The sequence below is a fragment of the Natator depressus genome, chromosome 16 (assembly GCF_965152275.1).
Source record: "Natator depressus isolate rNatDep1 chromosome 16, rNatDep2.hap1, whole genome shotgun sequence".
NCBI classification, from domain to species: Eukaryota; Metazoa; Chordata; order Testudines; family Cheloniidae; genus Natator; species Natator depressus.
In genome coordinates, this window is record NC_134249.1 from 21,569,386 (window position 1) to 21,593,562 (window position 24,177).

The 24,177-nt window shown below is 37.8% G+C and overlaps 1 protein-coding gene across 1 annotated transcript in view; it reads right to left on the reverse strand.

The window, feature by feature from the left end:
* C5 (complement C5) overlaps window positions 1-23,846 on the reverse strand; it is a 51,938-nt gene extending 28,092 nt beyond the window's left edge. The window contains exons 1-19 of the mRNA XM_074973689.1: window positions 23,715-23,846; window positions 19,253-19,445; window positions 17,981-18,143; window positions 17,249-17,319; window positions 16,167-16,258; window positions 13,629-13,711; window positions 13,323-13,413; window positions 12,567-12,672; window positions 9,828-9,954; window positions 9,352-9,467; window positions 8,940-9,140; window positions 7,523-7,726; window positions 6,048-6,257; window positions 4,598-4,747; window positions 3,500-3,629; window positions 2,559-2,624; window positions 1,622-1,822; window positions 1,293-1,383; window positions 9-85 (exon numbers count right to left, since the gene is read on the reverse strand). Coding sequence (XP_074829790.1) covers window positions 9-85; window positions 1,293-1,383; window positions 1,622-1,822; window positions 2,559-2,624; window positions 3,500-3,629; window positions 4,598-4,747; window positions 6,048-6,257; window positions 7,523-7,726; window positions 8,940-9,140; window positions 9,352-9,467; window positions 9,828-9,954; window positions 12,567-12,672; window positions 13,323-13,413; window positions 13,629-13,711; window positions 16,167-16,258; window positions 17,249-17,319; window positions 17,981-18,053 — 2,089 coding nt within the window. The 5' untranslated portion in view covers window positions 18,054-18,143; window positions 19,253-19,445; window positions 23,715-23,846. The remainder of the gene's footprint in view (window positions 1-8; window positions 86-1,292; window positions 1,384-1,621; window positions 1,823-2,558; window positions 2,625-3,499; window positions 3,630-4,597; window positions 4,748-6,047; window positions 6,258-7,522; window positions 7,727-8,939; window positions 9,141-9,351; window positions 9,468-9,827; window positions 9,955-12,566; window positions 12,673-13,322; window positions 13,414-13,628; window positions 13,712-16,166; window positions 16,259-17,248; window positions 17,320-17,980; window positions 18,144-19,252; window positions 19,446-23,714) is intronic.
* Window positions 23,847-24,177: the final 331 nt, after the last annotated feature.

Consider the following 24,177-nt stretch of genomic DNA (forward strand, 5'->3'; position numbering starts at 1 on the left):
ATGCTTACCTTTATCTGAAATGCCAACACCTTGTATTTCCCATGTAGTCAGAGAATCAGGCAGAGTCACTGAAAGGGCCTTTGATCTACATTACAAATGGTTTTTGAGAATTAGTAAATTTTATAAATTATTATTATTATTATTGTTGTTAATTCCAACATTTGGCTCAGCACTATACAACACACAGGTAAAGACAGCCTCTGCCCAGAAGAGTTTGCAGGGTCAAAGGTTCAGATAAGCTGTACAGGAGACCTAGAGCTGTTGACTTAGAACACTGAACACATTTTTGTCTGATTAGGCTTGGTATTGGTTGGCCTTGCAGAAATCAGAGAGTTTTTTGAACTAATATGAACAAAAAGAGAGCTGGGGCCTGACACTCTGGGAATAGGTGGTCAGTTTCCTGCACAGAGACATAATGGAAAAAATGTCAAGGGGAGTCGGGCCCAGCCTCACCAGTGATTGATCATCTACCTTCCAACTGAGACTGATCAAGTGAATATAAGAGCCAGCAAGTGGCTCAGTTGGGGAGAGGAACTCTGGAAAGGAGGGTGATGTCGCTAGCTGACACTGAATGGAGAGACATACAGGGAAAGGACTCTGGGATCCAGCAGCCTACTTTGGTCCAGGGAGTAGCTTTGTGTTCATATTCCTGGAGTGGGTAGACAGGCCACCAGCCTACAGTTCTTATAGTTAAGGGCAGTATCATAATGCATATGCACAAGAGGATAGAATTTAAGTTGCACAGACTATCTTAATTCTGGCATTTCCTAACTTTGGAGTGCTTTAATGTTCTCTTAACAATATTTTTAAAAATGGAATAAATATACAATTCTAAGAAACGATATAAGAATTCAAATCATGGGAGGAGGGCAGGAAAACTTAAAAAAACCTCTTTAAAAAATACGGTCAGTCTAAAAACCCTGCAAATTCATAGCAAAGGTATTTGCCCCCTTGTGAGTCAATATGAACCCTCTCCACCGAGGGTATGTCAACACTGCAAGTGAAAGTGTAATTGTAGCATGGAAAGGCATACCTGTACTAATTTTAATCTAGCTAGCATGGGTATGCCTTACCCATGCTTCAGTTACACCTTCCACAAGGACTAAAGTAGGCAGCATGATCACTTCCCTCAGTCAACAGTAGGGGAGTGAATTAGGGTTTCTTTCTCTGTATTGAGAGAGGCTTTCAATAAGAGACGGATATCCTACTTCAGAAAATGGGGCACCTCAGATTCTATGCAACAACTGAGCTATTGCAAGTCAGATGACATTAAATGGTTCAGATTATAGTACCCTGGAGGAACTTGGTGGACTTCCCATAACCAGCTTTCAGGGAAGTAGCTACGAATCTCTGCCTTGTCCAATTCCAGTAGAGCCTTAAAATCTGAAAAGAACAAACAAAGCAAGCAATTCAGAGATTCCTAAGGCTTTCCACTCTCAACCTCAAAAATCACTGTTTTTGACTTCTGTGATCATACAGCCTAGAATCTTTGCTTCTGTTTTTCTCGTTAAAATAAAAAAATGGATTTTAATGTTCTTACAAGAAGGCTGTCATTATCCTAAAACAACCATATACACCCTCATAAATGTATGTATACATTCACAGACAGTTTGAAACTTACGCATTCTTGCCAATATTAAAACTTTGTAGGTCCCACTCTCCCGTAGTTTTGTTGCAAATTCACAGCAATCCTTGAATGCTTTTATGCACCTAGGATGACTCTTAATACGCTCAACTCTCTGACTGCAAGTCTCTTTGAGAGGAGATTCTTTTACTCCACCCATACAGCACTTCCGAATCTCTGGATGCAAATATCTGGATGCTGAAATAATAATAAAATATCTTACATAATCCCTTCCTTGAGATAAAATACTTTTAAACAAATTGCTGTAACTGGTCATAATGAAGTAAATTTTCAATCATTCAGGCAATCATGTACAACCATGATAAATGTGTAGCTTTCAGGAAGAAATTAAATTTGTCATTTTTAAAAATCCCAGTGTTCAAAGTGACCTCTCCATATTATTGTGAATCAAAATTTTAAAACAAATAAGGAAAAATGATGGAAATGACATTTCAAAAGAAAAAGTCAGCCACAAAAACCATAACTATGTTTTTCTCGCCTATGTTGCATGAATTGGTGGTCTCAGTCCAATCCTTAATGGATCGTATCCATATTAGAAATGCCACCAGTACAACTGGCAGACCTTGTGAGCAGAGAGGCCAAACATTTAAAGGGCAAAAGGACAAAACACTCTTCCACCCCTACGCGTAGGTCAAGATTGGGACAGATTGTCATGTTGTTAATTTGTATTGTGGCCATGATTCAGCAAGGAACTTAAGCAATTGCTTAAATTTTAATAATGCGCTTAAGTCCCACTGACTTCAAGTGAAGCATGTGTTTAAGAGCTTTTCTGATATGGGTCCTCTGACAAATCTGAACAATGACACTGCAATCTAGCTCTTCCTGTGCACACTCAAAATTTAAACCTTCATATTTCTGATTTCTAATGTACAGCCTCTTTTTTTCATATATTCAAGCAAAACTTTTGGAGCACCTCTGTTTTGTATTTCCTCTTCAAAGCTGGATCTTCTTGGTCTTACAATTGCTTTACAACTTTCGTCTGTTAAAAAAACCCCAAGAACATGTTATAATATTTTTTTCCACTAACTCATTCCAGCATTAAAATAAACCAGTGAAAGTATACTATAGGACTGATCTGTGAGTTTGGCAAGTTTTGTTTTGCAGAACTACTAACTGTGGTATTTAACCTATCATTTAAATCAGCTTCTATACCAGATGACTGGAGGATAGCTAATGTGATGCCAATTTTTTAAAAAAGGCTCCAGAGGCAATCCCGGCAATTACAGGCCATTAAGCCTAACTTCGGTACTGGGCAAACTGGTTGAAACTACAGTAAAGAACAAAATTGTCAGACACATAGAAAGCCTTTGACAAGGTCCCTCACCAAAGGCTCTTAAACAAAGTAAGCAGTCATGGTGCAAGAGGGAAGGTCCTCTCATGGATCAGTAACTGGTTAAAAGATAGAAAACAAAGGGTAGGAATAAATGGTCAGTTTTCAGAATGGAGAGAGGTAAATAGTGGTGTCCCTCATGGGTCTGAACTGGGACCAGTCCTGTTCAACATACAGTAACTCCTCACTTAAAGTTGCTCCGGTTAATGCTGTTTTATTGTTAAGTTGCTGATCAATTAGGGAACATGCTTGTTTAAAGTTGCGCAATGCTCCCTTATAACATCGTTTGGCAGCTGCTTGCTTTGTCCACTGCTTTTTCTAATTGCAATGAGGCACTCTAGGCCCTAGAATCTAAAATATGTATTTTTTTACCATAATTACAATCCTTACTGCATTTGTATTTATGAGACAATGATTCCAACATTATTCTTCCTCACTGTATAATTAAGCTCCAACATAATAATTGTGAGCTATGCTACTTGTAGAAAAACAGATTTGAACTTTCATGTGTAAAGGATAAGTACCTGCTACTTTAGAATCATCTGCATTAGCATTGGTTAGAAATGTAAGCCCAGCTAATCGGAATACATCAACATTGTTCTGCCCTCCTCCAGCACCACATCCAAGATCACTCTTTTCCAAATCTAACAGTACCTGTTGAAAAAAGTAAGCGAGGAGCTAATTTCAATGTGAAATATATTATATGACTGAAGGGAGCATTATGGACCTGTGCGGATTAATAAGTCATTTAGCCAGTAAAATGATATAAGACTGACACAGAAATACATTGTATTCAGTGTTGTTATAGCCATGTCAGTCCCAGGATCTGAGAGAGACAAGGTGGGTGAGGTAATATCTTTTATTGGACTGACTTCTGTTGGAGAGAGAGAAAAGCTTTCAAGCTTACACAGAGCTCTTCTTCAAGTCTGGGAATCTTACTCACCTTGTATTTAGCTGTGACGCTCTAAGGAAAATTGCCAGATCTGAAGATGAGCTCTGTGTAAGCTTGTCTCTCTCACCAACAGAATTTGGTCCTGTAAAAGATATTACCTCACCCACCTTGTCTCACAAAAACACATTTGTTATTTTTCTCTTCTTGTACTAAACTGTTGTGTAGTGCTGTTGTAAAATGTTAAACAGCTGCTACCTTTCACCCCTGAGGTGGCATTCTTTCAGCTGCAGGTGAAGTGAATTCTACATAAATCTGTGAAAACAGAAATCCTAGGTTATCTACTGAACAAGAACATTACATGCGACAGCAATATGAGCTTCCACCTTACTACTCTACCAGTGTGGCTTAAAAACCTGACCTGCAGAAATCACTACTAGGACTGAGGAGGGGAGTTCAGTCTCTATGCCTATTCAACCATTGAGCTCTCCAAAAACAGAGCCAATCACTGTGGATTTTTTGATGATGAGAACTGGGCTAAGCCCCACAACTCATTTCCATAGGGCAAACAATAATTGAAAGGCAACTATTTTTGATTACTACTGACCTCAGCTGGATTTGAACTAGTAACCTAGAGGTGAAAGGCTCTAAATCCCATCACCAAGCCTTCTGAATGCATGCAACATAACACAAACTTTTAAACTACCACTATATTTTGTGACTATTACTTAACTCTTTCCATAGACTTCTTTCTTGTTCCTGTGATTCCATATATTGCCTCATCGATAGACGACAAAGCAACAAAAGAACTGAACTGGGTTTTCATGTTAATTGATATAACCTTGCCCGGCTTATGAGAGTGTTCGTTTGATAATAACTGAACCTATAAAAGGAAAACAAATATGGGTTACTGTGACGCATGTCCAGAAAGGGTTAAACATCCCGCAGGATAAATGACACAAATTCAACCTTTAGACAAGCGTTAGAAAAGTAAGTAAAAGGTAGTTAGGGCCATTCCATGTCAGATAGGCTAGAACTTTGAAATGCAAACCTGCATTGTTAGAAATTAGAGGTGAGACTAATTGTGTGTGTGTACTTATATCATGTTAGAGGTTAACAATGTAACCAAACAGTCCCTGTCTATGCTGTATTCTGTTAATTCAGAGATCAAAAGGAAAACTTAACATTTAAATGAACTATATAGTAATATCACTGTATTCATCTTTCTTTGAAAAGTCTAGCAAATCACCTGCAAATGGTGGAAAACGGGCAACTGCCTTATATAAATCCCTGTAGCTAATTACTAGTGACGCTTAGGAAATAGGTCTACTTCAAAGTTTCCATGATTGCCTATTGTTCACTTAAGGACTCCGAGTTGTCAAGAGAAGGCCTGGAACTATATAAAGGTCTCTTGGGTCCTGATCCTTTTTATCTCAGATCTGCTTGATGCTTCATGCAGGGGAAGCTTGAGTCATAACACTGAGATCTCCAGTCCCATCTGGATCACCCTGAATATAAACACTGGACCATAATCTATGGACTAATTCTGAAAGAATTCTTTGCAGCTACAAAGCTCACCCTCTCTACTATGAATCTGATCTAAGAACTGTACTCATGTCTGTATGCATACTGCTCTTTTAACCAATACTCTCTCTCTCTTTTCTTTTTGAATAAATTTTAGTTTAGTTAATAAGGATTGGCTTTAAGCATGTATTTCGGTAAGATCTGGAATATTCATTAACCTCGGAGGTAATGTGTCTGATCCTTTGGGACTGGTAGAATGTATATGATGAATTAGATTTTCATCATATTTGACTTGGGTGTCTGGGTGGAGGTCTAAGACTTTAAGGGATCTGTGCAGTTGGCTTCTGGGTAACCAGTAAGGTATTATAGAAGCTGTTTTGTGCTGGTTTGGTAAATCTAAGAATAGGAATATCAACTAGCTTTGGAGATTGTCTGCCCCATTCTTTGCAGTTTGCCTGAATTGAGTAACTTCAGTGCAGCTCTCCAGTCACAGTTACTTAAAAAATAATTAAGAGATTTGAAGGCTGACACTTTAACATTTTGGGAAAACATTAGAGAAACTGTGCAGCTCTGAGGGTAGAATTTTGATGATAAAACAAATGGACCACTTAATTTGAGAATGTTTATGGAACTTTTAATACACAGACTCATACACTCACCTGGAGGCTATTCCCACACTTCTGTTCTATATTCAGCCAAACTGAATCAGCTACTAATTCTGCAGTTTCCTCTCCAGTGACAATGTAGTAGACAAGGAGACGGGCTGAAGGAACCATTTCTTGCGTTAACTGAAAGCTTAGATTTTCATAATCTGAGCTCATAATCCTCTCCTGAGTTCCAAAACTTACTATTTTCCCTTTGGATAATATCTATAAAATGGGGAGGGGGGGAGAAAACAAAAAAGAAAGAAACTAGTCCCAGCAAGTGTTCCTGACTCCCTAGAAAAGTCACTTTGGCAAAGAGAAAGATTGTAGATAATATATTATTTGTGTATCTTAACTGGTGAAAAATAACAAAAAGGAAATTCAAAAAGTCAAATCTTACTTTTAGAAATACTTTTGCCCTTTTGTATTGATTTTTACATGAACTCAAATCACTTTGTAAACATAAATTAAGCCTCACAACAGCATGTAAAACTGGCAACTTTATCTTGAATTCAGAGCATACGAAGAATCAAGCATTTGAGATGTTTAATGTAGTCTACCTTAAATTAATGTAAAAGAGAGTTGTGTCAATTGAAATAGTATTGTTTGTTTTAATATAAACAGATTGTAATACAACTGAAAGTAGCACTTTTTTATCCTGTACATCGTCCTATAAGCCCTCAGATACAATGTAATAGTGTACCTGAAAAAAATGAGGAGTCTAATATATCAAGTATTTGCTGGCAGTGTGGGGAAGTTTATCTTCCCCTGTTCAATGGACCAAATTTAGACAGTGCAAGGAAAAGGACATAACTCCCCATTCCCAAACAGAAGTGGATATGCACTGCAAATGCTGTCTTGATGAGTGCCCATAATCTTGCTCTAATCAACCATATACAAACACACACAGCGCTACTGAGAAGATTCTTGGTGCTGGGATCATGAACTATTTCCCTACATGAGTGTATGACTTCCAAGAGAAGTAAGCATGTGTCTTAGTGTTTGCTGAATGAGGGTCTTCAATCAGGAAACTGTCAAAAAATCAAGTCTACAAGCCCTTTGCTGCTGCCCACTGCTGCATTTTTGAAATGTTGAAGTTCTGTGGCACACTTACTTCACAAGTTTCAGAGTAGCAGCCGTGTTAGTCTGTATTCACAAAAAGAAAAAGGAGTACTTGTGACACCTTAGAGACTAACAAATTTATTTGAGCATAAGCTTTCGTGAGCTACAGTGTACTTGAGGCTGCTGACAAGCAATTAACACAATGCTGATACAAATGCAGACTGATTTTTCCTCTCATTTTTACAAGTTCTCCCCATGTCAAAATTAAGGTGTAATACAGGAGCAATGGGGGAAATGTGTGTCGCTGTCTGAACAGACCCTGTTCTGCGGTTAAATATAGGACTTTGATCTCTCTAGTGCTGTCGATTTGGCACCTTGTACTAAATTACAAAACAATGTTTTAATGTGAAAATACATCTGTTACTTACCAAATAGCTGTAGCAATGTATTTTATGAATATAGTGGCTATGTGGATACACTTTAATGCTTATATAATCCCCCACACGTAGTAGTTTATGGTTTGAAGCCCAGTCAATGTACAGATAACTTTTGCTGAGCGATGAGTATGCTTTTGCTTCATAGTTTCCAGTAGCCTGATTTTCTTCTGATAGACTTGCATCTGCAGTTTTTAGCTAAAAATTATATAAAGTGCATACGAAGATTTAATACCAACAAACATTCTGATAATGTTTTGTACAATGCCTTTTATTCAGCATCTAAAAGCCCTTCGTCATTAATCAAGTAAACTTCACAATAGCCCTGTGAATCAGGAATTATTAAAGTCATTTTGTAAATAGGTAAACAGAGTCCAAAAGAGGCTCATGGCCTGATTTCAAGGGAACTAAGCACCCACAGCTCTCGAGTCAGTGATAAAGAAAGGACCACAAGTCAGGCATGCTGACTCCCAAATGCATTCTTTAATTATGAAATTATATTTCCTCCTATTAAATAAATATTAAAATTAAAATTTAATATAATACGTATACAGGATGGATTAAGTAGTTCTGATAAAATGACAGCCAACTCAAGCATTTGTCTGAAATTTACCTCTACACATTCTGGTTTCAGATAGATGCCGAAATCCCAAAATACCATCTTGTCCCTCTGTTTGAGATGGTCAATGAACAATTAACAAAGGGAAATTCTATGAGAAAGCCTGCTTTGGATAATTTCTAGGCCGAAATAAATTGGTTCATGTACATTTGGATAACCAGTATCTGAAGATTTTGATGTTTATATGAACTGAACCGTTTGAATTAGGTGATCATCTTTAATATATAGACAAATCAATTTCAACCATTTCACATTTTCTTTTATAAAAAACTGTCAAATCCAAATAAGTAAAAAAACCCAAACCAACAGTAAAGATTTATATATGTATACATATAAGTGGAGAGGAAAAAGGTCAACAACATACTGAAAGCTACTGTCATTTTGATTAGATGCCTCCAGAATGAGAAAAAGCACTTTGAGAATTTTTATTGTTAAGCAATTCATTTGGATTTTTTAATTTTCATTTTAAAAGTCTACTACAACTAATTAGGATACACACCTATATCTGTATTTGGATTTGTTTTGTTTTCATTTTTCTTTTCCTCACTGTTGTCAGCAAGGGATTAGTGTCAAAATAGTTTAATATACAAGTAACTTTCCTCTAAAGCAGTCGTATGTGGTAGTATTGAATATTTGTCACAATCCCCCTGTTAGATTATAAAATTGTCAAATTTTCTAATCTACTGGTTTCGTGTGTAAAAACTTCCCATCTGTATTTCAAACTGGCCAAAGTAAACAGTCAGAGAGTACATACTATGCAAGAAACAGAGCAGTCAGAAAAATTTAACTCACTTGAAATTCTAGTGCTTTGCTAGAAGATGGAATATTAACCACAAATAAAGCAGTTCCATCATTCATGCTTGTTTGTCTTGTCCCAGCATCTGAGCCTTCTGGTACCAACTCAGTTGAATCCATTTGCTCATCAAATACATTTGCACTGAGAATTACAGGGAGGTTCCCCACAGGCTGGTCCAATGTATCTTTTACCTGAACCTGATCATTAGAACAGAGAAACTTTGCTATAAAAATGCTATTAAATTATTCTTTAAATGTGAGCATGAGCAGGAGTACCTAGGCAGAAACAGTCTGTCCACTTGTCACAGTACTTCAAGAGAGTAAATGGGCAGGCAGATCTCAAGTAACATCCATTAAAAAAAAACATTATATATTATAGCATACAACCATATTGCTTATGTTAACTAACCTTGATGAAGAATGGAAGACCAGGCTTCACAAATAGAGGCGTAGCTACTAAGTTCAATTTGTAGGGAGATAGCGCATATCTGACTCCAGCAAATTCACTTTCTTCACTAAGTCCACCTAACAAAAAAATATTTTTCTTTTGAGAAGTGTCTTCCAGGGATCCCATTTTCTCCCTCAAAAGTCCTGTTTCATGGCAACCCAAGCCATTTGTTATACTCAGGCCTGAGGAGTCTTTGCACTCAAGGATCAAACTTTTATCAATATGAAATTAAATGAATAAAAATCTTAAACGCTTTTTAAAAAACATGTAAAATTGTGCTGGTGATGTTAAGTCATCCTTCTCATATCCTTTTGGTAAAGGAGATTTCTGAACACAAAAGAAGATCTTGGGCCAGGAACCATGCCTAAACTTTGTATTTTATTCAGATTTTCACATAAGTATGTTCAAATGAGGGACTAAAAAACCAAAAACCCTACCTGTAGTTTCTAGCACTGTTACAGCAATATACAGGTATGACCCATCTAGCTCTTCTAGGCTTTGGTAGCCTATTTCCTTAACTGCACTTTTACTATTAAAATCGACCTCTGCAACTCCATCAACTATCTGGTAATAAAACAAAAATAAAGATAAACAAATTATGCTACCGTACATAGTTTAAAAATAATCTCCAAAGACATGGTGTACAGTGTCTGTCTCAGATGTGGACATGCACAAAATCTGTTTACAGCAGAGACCAAGGATAAGAAATTCTATCAAAGGAGAAGAGAGTTACTCCCCTGAAAATTAACCAAGCGATAGTAGATGTTCCAAGTTGTGTCCCTGAAGCCAGCAAGAACTAAGAGCACTACATATCCAAGCAATCTTCTCTGAGAGCCTTCCTGTTCCATGAGCAAAGGAAGAAAGAACGCAAATGATTCTGGAAGTGCACCAAGAGCTAAGTAAGTGGAGGGCTTTGGTTTTGTGGAACACTGGTCCACCTTCTCTGAGGAGAGGAGGCTGTATACTTTGGATGGCCTCCACCTCAATAGAAGGAAGACCAATCTTCTCAGTGATAGGCTGGCTGGAGTAGTCAGGAGGAGGTTAAATTAATAACAAAAGGGAAAGATAAGATATGAGCACTCAGCACAAAAATCAAAATATTGAGAACAAAATTAATCAAGGAACCAAAGCACATCAAGAGAAGAAATTTTTGAATCACCTATACACCAACGACAGGAGCCTGGGAACAAACAAGAGGAATTGGAATTGTTTATTTATAAGCATAAATTTAATCTAGTTGGTATTACTGAAACCTGGTGAGATGATTTGGATGACTGGAATGTTAAAATCAACAGCTATAACCTATTTAGGATCAAGTGGGCAAAAGGGGAGGGAAAGTGGCACTCTAGGCCCAGGCCGCTGTGGGAAACTGCAAACCCTCCACCCGCCCTGGGCCGAGGCTCGGGGTGCCCAAGAGCAGCCCCCAGCCCATGTACACAGCCCCAGGTCACGCCATCCAGGGCAGGTGGAGGGTCTGGGGTCCCCACAGCAGCCCAGGCTCCCTAGGCAGCTTTTACTATGGCCTGTCTCTGGCTTCTGGACTGGACAAGGGGTGGGGCCTTAGGGGAAAGAGCAGCAGCAGAGGGTGGGGTCCAGCGGTGGGCCCACCTCAGCCCCCTCTTCGGAAAGGCTGGTGCCACTACCAAGGACTGCACTTCATGGCAGGGGAGCTGATCATCTTATCCCCTTTGCCCCTCCCTCCCCCCTTCCGGAGCTCCTGTCTCGAGAAGGAATAGAGAGGTTATTCTACCTCTGTATTTGGCAGTGGTGAGACAATTATGGAATACTGTGTCCAGTTCTGTTGCCCACAATTTTTAGAAAGATGTTGATAAATTGGAGATGGTTCAGAAAAGAGTGACGAGAATGATTAAAGGATTAGAAAACATGCCTCAAAGAGCTCAGTGTATTTAGCTTAACAAAGAGAAGGTTAAGAGGTGACTTGGATTACAGTAGGGCTCTTCAATCTAGCCGAGAAAGGTAGAACATAATCCAATGGCTGGAAGTCAAACCTAGACAAATCTAGAGAGGATGTAAGATGTAATTTTTTAACAGTGAGAGTAATTAATCACTGGAAAAAACTTACCAAAGGTCATGGTGGATTCTCCATCACCAATAATTTATTAAATCATGACTGGATGTTTTTCTAAAATATCTGTTCTAGAAATTATTTTGGGAAGTTCTATGGTCTGTGTTTCACAGTAGGCCAGACTAGATGATCCTGGCCTTGGAATCAATGAATCTATGCAGAGGGAGAATCATCATTCACTCAAGGGAGACACCGATTTGTGTCACGACTGAATGACTGAGCCAAAAAGCTAGACTAACCTGAGAAGAGAAGGGCGATTCCAAAGGACACCCGGTAAATTTGGAGTTGTCTAGGTCTTGTTAAAAGATTAATATTATTACAATTAATTCTGTATTGAACTTCCTTCGTTTGCTTTTTAAATCTTCAGTGTAAAAATTATTTCATGGAAAGTTATAGACACACATTATTTACTTAAATGGCCAACTGAGCCAAAGTGAAACTGCTTTCTGTCTGTCTGAGACATCGTCCGCTAAGTTTCAGTCCAAGGTGAAGTTTTATGCCTCTGATAACAGGAGTTTTAATGGATGTTAGGGATGTAAATAGGGTTTAAAAATAGTAACCGTTTAACCTATTAAAATTCTATTGGTTAAATGGTTAACCATTAAGGAGTTCACATAGGTGGGGAACTAGGGGAAAGGGGGTGCTGCAGCATCCTGTTTTACGCGGGGCTCCGCTGCCGCCTGCACCCGGCATCCCGGCCCAGGTCTCTGCTGCCTCCCCATGCCTGGGATCCTGGCCCCGCCAGCCACCTCCCAGAGTCACAACCGCCAGCCTAGCCCAGGTCTCTGCTGCCTCCCCGCGCCCGGGGTCCCGGCCACCGAACCGCACCCAGGGTCCTGGCTGCTGGTACCCCGGATGTGGGGGGCAGCGGAGTTTAATCATTAACCAAAACCGATAAGACTGTGCTTATTGGTTAACCAGTTAAACTTTTATATCCCTAATGGATGTGTTGACTTTGAATAACTGAGAATGCAAACCATTGCATTGGCCTGCAGAGGCCTGCTCAAACTCCCATTCAATTCCATGGAAAGACTTCAATGGAAGCTGTATCAGGCCTGAACTCAATAAAAATGGCTTAGCTTTTTCTTACCTCAGTTACGTGCATTGCTCTTTTCATCATCCTTTTTTCAGTTCCTTCAATTATTCCAAAACGCATATAAACATCTGCCCTGGTGACCTTCTTGTTATAAAAATACCTTGCAAACAATAAAAATACTCCTTTAAAGTTGTTACTGCAATGGACGCAGAAAAGCTGAACATAATATATCATATGCACTTATTTTTAATAAGCAGTCAAGCTCTGAACAACAGGTGGCATGGAAAAGAGATGGTCTTGTATGTACTCTGTCAAACCCTCTGACCAACATACAAACCACTGCTGATAAGTATTGAAGGAAAGTGCAGCTATTCCTCTTCCACTGCAGAAAGGACTTCAGTGATATGACTTTTTGAGGAGAAGGTAGGAAAAAGATGGGAGGACCTCTCAGGTACATCTAGCCTGCAGCTGGGGCCATACCTCTCAGCCTGGGTAGATAGACATGCTCTACCTCTGCTCAAGCTAGTGAACTAAAAATAGCAGTGTGGACACTGCAGCATGCGCTTGCCACATAAATATCGATCCAGCAGGTCAGGCAGGCTTGTACTCCGGTGGCTAGCCCCTGCTGCAACATTCATGCTGCTATTTTTCGTGCACTAGATTGAACAGAGGTAGCACATTATTTACCCAGGCTGGGTGGCATGCTCCCTGCTTAAGTGTAGACATACCCTTAGAGACTGGGGGATTCCTTCCACTGAAGCAAAGAAAAGGCAAAAAAAAAAAATTAAAATCAAGACCAAATCTCCTTACCTAGCTTTAATAGTAATCCTGAATGTCTCAAATTTCTCAGAACTAATTATGTTCTTTTCTGGTTCTATGGAGATGAAAAAGTTTGGCATTGCTGAAAATTAAGCAGAAAGTTAAACATAACAACTTAAATGTAATTTTAAATATTAAGCAATATCAACATGAAAAGACGTCATTGAAAATGGTCCAAAGATTCAAAAGTATGTTTAAAAAGATTTTAATTGCATACTTAAAGGGATTATAAAATAAGGCTATTACTTTCTTACTTAATATTCAGAATTGAAAAACCCAGGAACAATCATATATTACCATATTCTTTGACTTCAAATTTTGCAACAGCAGAAGTTGTGAAACTCTTTTTGTACTTGGCTTCAATCTTCCAGACACCATACCTATAAAAAAAAAAAAAAAAGACATTTTCAAGATGAGAATTAATTTTATATCCAATAATATAGTTTTTAATAATATAGTTAATAACTCTAATTTAGAGACTGCTTCAATAAATAATCTACAGTTTTGTGTGGTTTTTGTGAGAGAAAAGCCTGCACAAAGCTGCACATATGTTCCTATCCTAGTCATGCAGGCAAACCTTGACTAGGTTCCTTTTTAACCCATGTACTACAACTGCATTGTCTTCAGTAAAGTTGTAACAAGGGTTAGTTACCATACATTAGTTTAAGATGGGTTAAAAGTACTTCTTTCCACAGCCTTAAGATTTATCTACACTAGATTTTTTATTTAGAGTTGGCTGATTGCTAATTAACTTGAGGTAGTTTTAATATTTGTAATAGCTAGTGTGGACACTCCCCAAATGCTTGCACTTTATCCTGGAACAAACATTTGGGGTTAGGGCTGGACCAAAGGGTATGTGTTAAACTGTATCCATGTCTACACCAGGAAAATGTGTATTGTTAACGCATGTTAAAATCCTAATGTAGATAAGGCAAGTTGTAGTTATAACATGGTAGCTGGCTGAGATGTTAAAAATACACCTTTTTTCCTCATGATGACAAGGTCTGTGTGTTGATCTACTAATAAACAGCTCTTGTAGAGAGACTGCGTCTTAAACTGCAAGCTGTCAGTTTTTGGTTAAAAGTGTTAGGAAAGATGTATTTTTAACACATCAAGGATATCCTCCAAAGGGGACTTGTAGAACTCCAGTGGGTCTGGTACATGTCTGGGGCTCGCAGACACTAACACAATATAAACAAATAATTAATAATAATAATAATAATAAGTACTGTAGAACCTCAGTTATGAACACCTCTGAATTGGAGATTGTTCGTAGCTCAGAAGCGTTTGTAACGCTGAACAAAACGTTATGGTTGTTCTTTCAAAAGTTTACAATTGCACATTGACTTAATACAGCTTTAACCCTCAATTTAAACAAAACAAGCACAGAAACAGTTTCCTTACCTTGCCAAATCTTTTAAACTTTCCCTTTATTTTTTTGTAGTTTACATTTAACACAGCACTGTACAATATTTGCTCTTTTTTTTAAGTCTCTGCTGCTGCCTTATTGCGTACTTCCAGTTCCAAATGAGGTGAGTGGTTGACTGGTCAGTTTGTAACTCTGGTGTTTGTAACTCTGAGGTTCTATTGTACATAAAATCAGTGCCTGAAATCATTGGGGTTTAGGTTCCCCAGTCCAAACGATGTAAGGCTACTGTTATGAGAAACCCAAGAACTGACAGGGATGTGAAATCAGTTTTTTTAAAATAACTAAAAATACTGTTCACTTTTTCTAGGGGAAAAAAAAATCAGTTAAAACACTCTGCTCTAAATCTCCACTAATACCACTTTGCCCACCCAGTATACTTGCAGCACCCCCTACAGGATTCAAGGAAAACACGGAGGCATTTATTTTGGATTTTATTACTGCAAAAATATATCTATTCTTGCCATATATCATCTTTCTATCCTTACTACACACACACAGATTATATAGAGAAAAAACAACAACAAATTGCCTGTTTAAATGTCCATACAGTTACTTTCAAACTATAACTAGCACTAGTGTTTGAGTGTATCTAAAAGTTCTCACTCCTGGAAATAGTTGGGTCTTTGACCTCATGCCTGAGTCGGAGTGGAGAGAAGTCTATAGTTTTTTAAAATTTTCTCAGGTATTGGAACATGATAGGCCTATCATTGTGCTATAACTGCAGCTTTATACATCAATATCTTCACCTGCCACTTCTCCCTACTCCCTTTTCCACTGTGGCATTTTCCATATATATCAGAAAGACAAGGAAGTGCGCCTCCTATACGGCTACTGTTAATGCTGCTTTCTGATTTGACTGATAGGAAGAGAGAGCATGGCTATTATTACCCTTATAGCATGGCTGATATACACAGTACCAAGAACTCCACACATGCCTCTCTTCCTCCTCCCCTTCCCATTTAGCAGATCCCCCTCCTAAGTACATCTACACACATGCCCCCCCAAAAATGTAGAACTAACATGACATTTGCTGCCATCATATAGTTCACTCTGCTTATGCTATAGCCATTCTCCCACACAGTCTGTCTTGTCTATTTAAACAATATTGGCTCATTATTTCCTTGTACTTCTGTCTGTAGCCATCTGTGGTCTCTTGTCTTATACACAGACTGTAAACACTTGGGGACAAAGACTGTCTTTTTGTTCTGTGTTTGTACAGAGCCTAGCACAGAGGGGATCCATGTTTTGGGCTCCTGGGAACTACAGTAATACAAATAATGAATAACAACAGTAATAATAAAAATGACTAGAAATTTCAAGTTCCATGTAACTCAAGTCCCCTCCATATCAGCAAAATGCAGTTGCAACGTTTTTGAGAAATGGCATTAAAACAAACATAAGTCTACTTAGGATTCGAAGGAATCTTGAAGTCAGGAAAAGATAAAATTCCAGTAAAGTCTTCCTCTTCTGTAATATCCACTTTTACTCCTTCTGGATCCTTTAGATCAAAACAGAAAAACAAAAAACAAAGAAGTTACAGACAGGTGAACATCACATGCTCATATGGCACATTTAGAGGAGAGTTAGTCTTTAGTGACTTCAGTGGGAGCATGATCAGGCTCATTTTTTCTTCGGATTTTGTCCATTTCACAGAACAGAAAACAAACCTTTTTCTGAAACAATTCATATGCTGAAACTGCACCTTAATTTTATAGACTCTTCACCAACATGTAGAACTCCTCAGCCTGATGCATTGAGATTTTAACGACACAAAATTAAGACCTAATTCCGAAAAACAAATGCATATGAATAATTTTACACACAAGGGTAATCTCAATGATATTAATTGGACTGCTCCCAGGCATGAAGCTAATCATGTGCTTAAATGTTTTCAGGATCATGCCCTAACTTTGAAATTGAATCCTCTGATGAAATGTGTGATACAGGAGTTAAAACAGCAGTAAACTGTGAACTTGGGAGTGACTAACTGACCAGAATTTGAAACTCTGGCAAAACATCTGACTGGGGCTCCAATAATTAAATGAATTTAAAAGATAGTTATCACATGATGCTCAATATTATCACTATTATATTACTGTGGTAATGACACTAAAGCTAATATTGAGACTATTGATTCCTTTGCATTTGAAATGAAAGAAATGGCAACACCAAAAACAACTTATATGCAATGAAAGCTCTCCCACAAATCCTTTCTTTAGAGATAAGTGGTAAATCAATTTTTTCCACTGAGGCTACTCTTGAGATAAGACTTACAAAGCTCTGTCCAACTGTGCCAAGTCACTTTTAGGACTTCTAAAAGGTTATTAAATTGCAATAGCAGTTTCCTGACAAGCACTGTTAATTTTTTAAATATGTGGAGATCAATCATTTTTTATACTATAGCAGAGTGGTTTACTATTGAACTATAGTCTCTTTACCGTCTCCAAAATGCCAGTATTAAAATTAAATTAAATTGCAACAGACTCACCACAAAAGTTAAGACAGTTTCTCTTCGGGCTGGCTTCAGTTCTTCATTCAAAGAATAAACCCTGATTTTCACTGTAAGAATTATTTATAATAAATTTTAAAAGGTTCAAGTAACCTTAAGCTTCTATACATATTTATTCCTAAAAATCTTCAGTATTAAAGGATATTCTTAATTTGTTGCATATCTGTAACCCCCACTACAGAAATACATTGAGCCATTTATTCATGCTATCAACATAGACAAATTTTGTACTGACAACTGCTTCAGATTAAATCATTAAAATCCATCATAAATTCTTTAACTTCCATGATCCCAGCATTCCATTTTTCTGTGGGAGGAAACTACTATAAACTCAGTCTTGACAAAGACAGTAATCCAATTAATTTTTTTCAATGAAGTATTTCTTCAATAATATTTTTGAACATATTTTCAGCAAAGATCTTTCTCTTGTCCTATGTGCCTCAATTTACACGTGTTAAACACTTCATGGTGTAAGGTGGAGAGCGGAAATGAAGGAAGGAATTTTGCAAGAAATAATTAGTTCATAAAGTGCTAACACACTGCAAATTATTATTTTGATGTTCAAATAGACTGTCTGCTTAGATAGCAAGCAACTGGTGAAAATCCAGCAATGTGGTTGATCGTTTAAAGTAAATTTAAATCCTAATTCCTTGGAGACATAGACTCACTTTAAAGCTTTAAGCCAAACAGAAGAAACAGACATTACTGTACCTGACTGATCAGGAGTATAAATGGGTTTGTCCGTCTGAATAAAGAGAAATCCATTTTTATAGGTAACTGGCATTTTTTTCTCTCTTGTAAAATGTGAAGAACTAGCTTCCAGATACACATACAGGACTGAACTCGCTGATCCTAGCAAATCTTTTGGTTGAATCTGCCAGGGATTGTGGGGAGAGACAAATAAATATTGGTAAATATTAAAATAATCAAACTATGACTTTCCCCTGCATTTTTGTTGAATAGAATATCTGAATGATAATTAGCATTCTGTTGTTAATTATTTACTAAATACGTTCATCAACACCAGCATCATGAAGGAATTTCTTCTCCATGTTCACAATGTATAAATGGTCATGAGCTCTACGTTGGGGTTCACTTTTTTCTGAGGCACCATTTACTGGCCATTTCCAGAGGTAAAATACGTGACTAGAGGGACCTACATAGTTACTGTATAACTCATTCAAATTCCATTTCACTCCAAGGGTGAAATCATGGCCCCATCAAAGTTAATGGGAGCTTTGCCATTGACTTCAACAGGGCCTTAATTTCACCCCTAAACTAGTCAGCATGTTTCCTTAGATTGAGCACACAACTAATCAATCTTGTCCATACCCATTGTTTGTCCCTTATTTAACTTTTCCTTTTTTTCCTTGTTAAAGGTTTAATTAGTTGGATGCTTTAGTATCTCTAATACCATTAGTTCAATAAAAAAATAAAAAATATAGAACACGTCTGTCTGGTCCATGGAAACAAAGAACATGTTTGGATAACTGATGTGATCATCAGCATGATAAACAGACAACCGAGAGATATGACCATAGGCATTAAAGATAATTAAAGCAATAAAGCAATATTCTTTTGGAGCAATGATTCCTATACTAAAACTAATTGTTTTTTATATTAAAACTTGAACAAACCTTTTTTCTTGCTGATTTTATCTCCTTGTGCATAACTGCACCAGTGAAAGAAAGGGTGTGACTACACTACAGAAAAATGTCACTTTGAAAGAACAAAATTATATTCATACTTTTTTTATTATTTTTGGCACCTTATTCTCCACTCTATTATACCAGTTTTACACTTTCATAGTGGAGGATTTCAAAAGAATTACACTTACACAAAATGGGTGTAGCAGACTGGAGAATCAGGCCCTTTCTCTTCACAATTAAAGAAACTGGATACTCGTCATAGTGGAGTCAATCCAACCTATTTTTACAGTCAAATGCAAGATAAGAGAGGACAAGAACTGTTTTGAATACATACTGTTAAGGTTACAGAGCCTTGGAATTTGTTGGCTGGAGATAACTGGGTGTGGCCAGAAGCATAAGTAGTACGCTTATCTGGAAAACTTTTAATAGAGATGCTGACAGGAAACGCAGTCTCATATCCAAAAGCTTGAATTACCACTTTCTCCGATGCTAAAATACGAAAGATCTTTGGTGCTGTAATAACATATCTATAAAATTTAAAAAAATCATACAGACAATGGAACTGTCAGTTTCTTTTGTACTTATTTTCATTTTAAATTAACTTAAAGGTATACAGTCAAAGCTGACAGGTTACAGATCTGATCTACTTCTATTTATACTAACATTTTCTATTAAAAATGTTTCCTGGATAGTAAAAAAAAATTACAAAATGGGGATTCAACAAGAGAACCATATTTATGAAGAGTTATCATTTCCTTCAATAGGTGCCTGGTTGTGGGAAGTTCAGTATGCTTATAACCCAGCACACAGTTAGTTCTTTCTAAAGAGAAACCCCTGACACAATTCTAAAGTTCACCCCTGCTATCAAACAAAGCCTAATCCTTGTAATCAGAAGATCTCAAAATTGCAGTAGATTCTATTAATTATAGACAGGAACAATGTTTGAAAGGCTGATCTCCTGATAAACATTTTTTTAAAATGCAAATTATTTTTTGTGATAGAGAATCCTTCAGCGCTTTTGAAAAAGTAGATTGTATATGTGTCAGACAAAACTCTTCTGATTAGAACTCTCTTTGTTTCAAGTGAATATGTATTGAGGTATTTAAAATAATCTGGTAAAATAATAGGGGCAAAACAAACAAACCCCAGTCCTATCCTGTGAAAACTTACACATGATTACCTTTACTATTTTGAGTACTCCTGTCGAAATCAACGAAACTATACTTGAACGTGTACATAAATGTTGGCAGAATTGGTACCTAAATTCATATAGTTCTTTTTAAATTGGAACGGCTATCATTGCAGAGCAGCACATACAGCATTCAGTGTATATAATCACAGTAAGTCTGTTTATTGAGAATACTTCTGAAGTTTGTTGAACAAATATTCTATGCATGTGCAGTAGTCATCTCCTTTGTTTTAAATATCAAAAGCAGCTGGATTCACTGCTTTCTAAATTTTTTTTGTAGTTATAAGAAGTCAGATAAACACTACAGTGTATTATTTTTAAAACATATTTAAATAACAGCTTACAAATAAGAGTGCAGTGAAATATGTTTCCATGTACTTTAGACAGTCAGGCAAACATTACTTTTAAATTATTTAAAATTTGCAGCACCCTGGGATCATTCTCCTGTCAACACAGGCAGAACCACCAATGCGCATGAAGAGATGAATATATCCCTTTGGGTTTGTGACAGCAAATAGAGCCCAATTCCGCAGTCCTTTCTTAGGCAAAAATCCAACTCAAATTAGTGCTCTGGCTGAGCAAGAACTGCAGAATCAGGCCCACATAATGCCTTTTGTATTGTTTGATTGATGGCTATCATCATCAAGCAATATTTCCAGTAAACACACCGTGTTTTACTTACGTTTGCTCCTGACTCAAACTTCTTCCACAAAAAGCCAAAATACAAATGAAGCTTAAAATATTCATGATTGGCACAAGCATGAAACCAAAGACCCTAGTGAAACTTTGGTGAAAGGGTATTTGGCTTCTGCTTCACTCAAGTACGTTTGTGTTATCTGTATTTATCTAAAGATTAATTATTAATATCAGATCTCTGAAAATACTGCTTTACTAAACACTATTTCCTCCCTCCCTATCCTATGGCTTTGAAGAACGTCAGCACAACTAAACCCCCTAATTTAGGACTTCATTCTGCTTTTGATCTGTGCACAGTTACATGGATATCAACGTTTTCAGAAAGGAATGTTTTGATTGTTTAATTTAAAAATGACATTTGGTTTAGAAATTTATATTATAAAAAAAGTCAAAATCAGAAAAAAAATGTTTCAGTTAACCTGAAACACATTTTTTAAAATTTCATTTCTTTGGAAATTTTGAAATTTGACATTCTGTTCCAATTTGGAATGAACACAAATTTGGAAATCACAGAGTATCCCACAGAACAGAACATCTGGTTCCCACACAGCTCTCGTAATTTATTACCAATAGCTACTTTTGATTGCCACAGAATATGAACACTGTCAATTGTCTTATTCTGCTGACCTTTCCAAAAATATAACCACCAAACGAATGGTGTACCACACAATGAAGAAGATTTACAGAAAGAGTTCCTTACACTGAGCAATGAACTTGATTAGGATAAAGGAAACAGTACTATCAATCAAGCTACTCTGTATCAATTTCACCGTAGAGCTTCTGCCTAAACCAGTGGTGGGCAACCTGTGGCCCGCGGGCCACATGCAGTCCATCAGGGTAATCTGATTGTGAACCGCAAGACATTTTGCTGACACTGACCGTCCACAGACATGGCTCCCTGCAGCTCCCAGTGGCCGCGTTTTGCAGTTTCTGGCCAATGGGAGCTGCGAGGGGATTGTGACTGCGGACAGTCAACGTCAGCAAAATGTCTTGGAGACTGCAATCAGATTATCCTGATGGACCACATGTGGCCTGCAGGCCGCAGGTTACACACCACTAGTCTAGACCCTTCCCAAGCCACCTCCTCCTCCAAATGTAAATGACAGTGCACGTATCCTCATATCACCCTTTTTTTTAAATTAACAGTCAATCTTAAAACAAAAAATAAATATATATTAACAAATTAATGATTCAGCTGAGTCAGCAGCTTAAAAACTTATCTGTATTTGGTCATCTCCTCGTCTTGTGGCAGGTTTTGTTCGGTTTATTCAATGGTAGTATTAAATCCTAAAGGTGTAGATTGTGACAGATATGGCAGTTCCTGCAATATCTTTGGGAGATTTTCCTGTATTAAGCTTTGTATCATTGCAAGCCAGGGACTGTATGTAATTCCGTGGAGGAGCAGTACCACAACCCTCCAAGAAATAGGAACAGTGATGGGTGATTAGGCAAATTCACTCAGGTTGTAACACCTCCCAAGAGGCACCACCACCTGGAGAGACTTGCATATACTGACAAGTATCAGAGGGGTAGCCGTGTTAGTATCTATCCACAAAAACGAGAAGTCTGGTGGCACCTTAAAGACTAACAGATTTATTTGGGCATAAGCTTTCGTGGGTAACAAACCCACTTCTTCAGTTGCATAGAGTGAAAATTACAGATGCAGGCATAAATATACTGACACATGAAGATAGGGGAGTTACCTTACAAGTGGAGAACCACTGTTGACAGGGCCAATTCGATCAGGGTGGATGTGTCAATACCAAGAGAGGTGGTCAATACCAAGAGAGGGAAAATTGCTTTTGTAGTTAGCCAGCCACTCCCAGTCTCCATTCAAGCCCAACTTAATGGTGTTAAATTTGCAAATGAATTGTAGCTCTGCAGTTTCTCTTTGAAATCTGTTTTTGAAGTTTTTTTGTTGATGTATGGCTACTTTTAAATCTGTTAGAGAGTGTCCCGGGAGATTGAAGTGTAATTTTCCCCCCCTCACTGCACAGAAGTCTCAGGGTTAGGGTGACCAGATGTTCTGATTTTAAAGGGGCAGTCCCGATATTTGGGGCTTTTTCTTATATAGGCGCCGATTAGCCCCCACCCTGTCCCGCTTTTTGACGCTTTCTATCTGGTCACCCTAAACAGGGTAGATAAAAGACCCTCAAAAACTAAGTATTCCAACAATCTATATATATAAGAAAAACAGTAAGGCATGTATCTATGCCAACAATCCCAGACCATTGTGATATTAGAGGTAACTCAACCAATCATCACCCTACCCTACAGCTAATTTGCATTCAACAATTTCATTGGTTGTAATGAGTTCATGATCTAAGGAGACTGTATAGATGATGGTTTACTTGCCCAACTGCATGGTTCTTCAAAGGTTAATTTGCCACCCATACAACTGAACATAAAATCTCACAGCACAACCCCGCAGACACAAGTCAACACAACTACCCACACAATACCACTACTATCACACAGAATAAACCCAAAACACACAGCCACTCACCAGAGCACATATCCCTCCTTCATCAGCTTCACAAAACAATACAAATCTCCCATCACAATCCCCTGCCAGAACAACACAAATCTCTCAGAACAACTCCACACATATAAATCAACACAACCACCCACAGCAGGATCAGCACACACAATAATCCCTCACCACAGTACACACATCTCATTCGCCACTTACACAAATCAAAACATGTCTCCCAGCGCTACACATGTGCTCCCCCACCCTTGCTCATACTTACTATAAAATCATACATTTGACCCGTGCCTTTGCTGCTCATCATTAAAATCCTATAAACATGGATACAGCTTGCAGCTGTGTATCCATGCTGGTGGCTATTTTAACCAGTTATGATTTCTGTAGCGACACTGGCAGGTCACTCAAAAATCATACACCTACCCCTCACTCCCTTTCAAGATTGGGTCATCAATACGGAAATCTAGGAAAACAGAGACATATTGTTATGAAACAGATGGTATCTGCAGAAGCGAATGTAGACTTCTAGATGACATAAAATGCTAGTACAAGGGATGTGGTCAACATACAGTTTAATTCAGTAATAACTCATTTTATGAATAAGCAATATCATTCAGTTTTAATTTCTAATAATTGCTCTGTCTTGATTTCATCCTAGACATTTTACCAAATTTTCAAGTACAAAAGGCAAAATACAGTTATTTGCAAAGTTAGAAATATCCTCACCGGCCAGTGACGGGACTCTGGATGGGAGAGTTGTGAGTTATTACCAAGAATTCTTTCCCAGGTATCTGGCTGTTGGGTCTTGCCAAAATGCTCAGGTCTGACTGCCATATTTGGGGTTAGGAAGGAGTTTTTCCCCAGATCAGATTGGCAGAGATCCTGG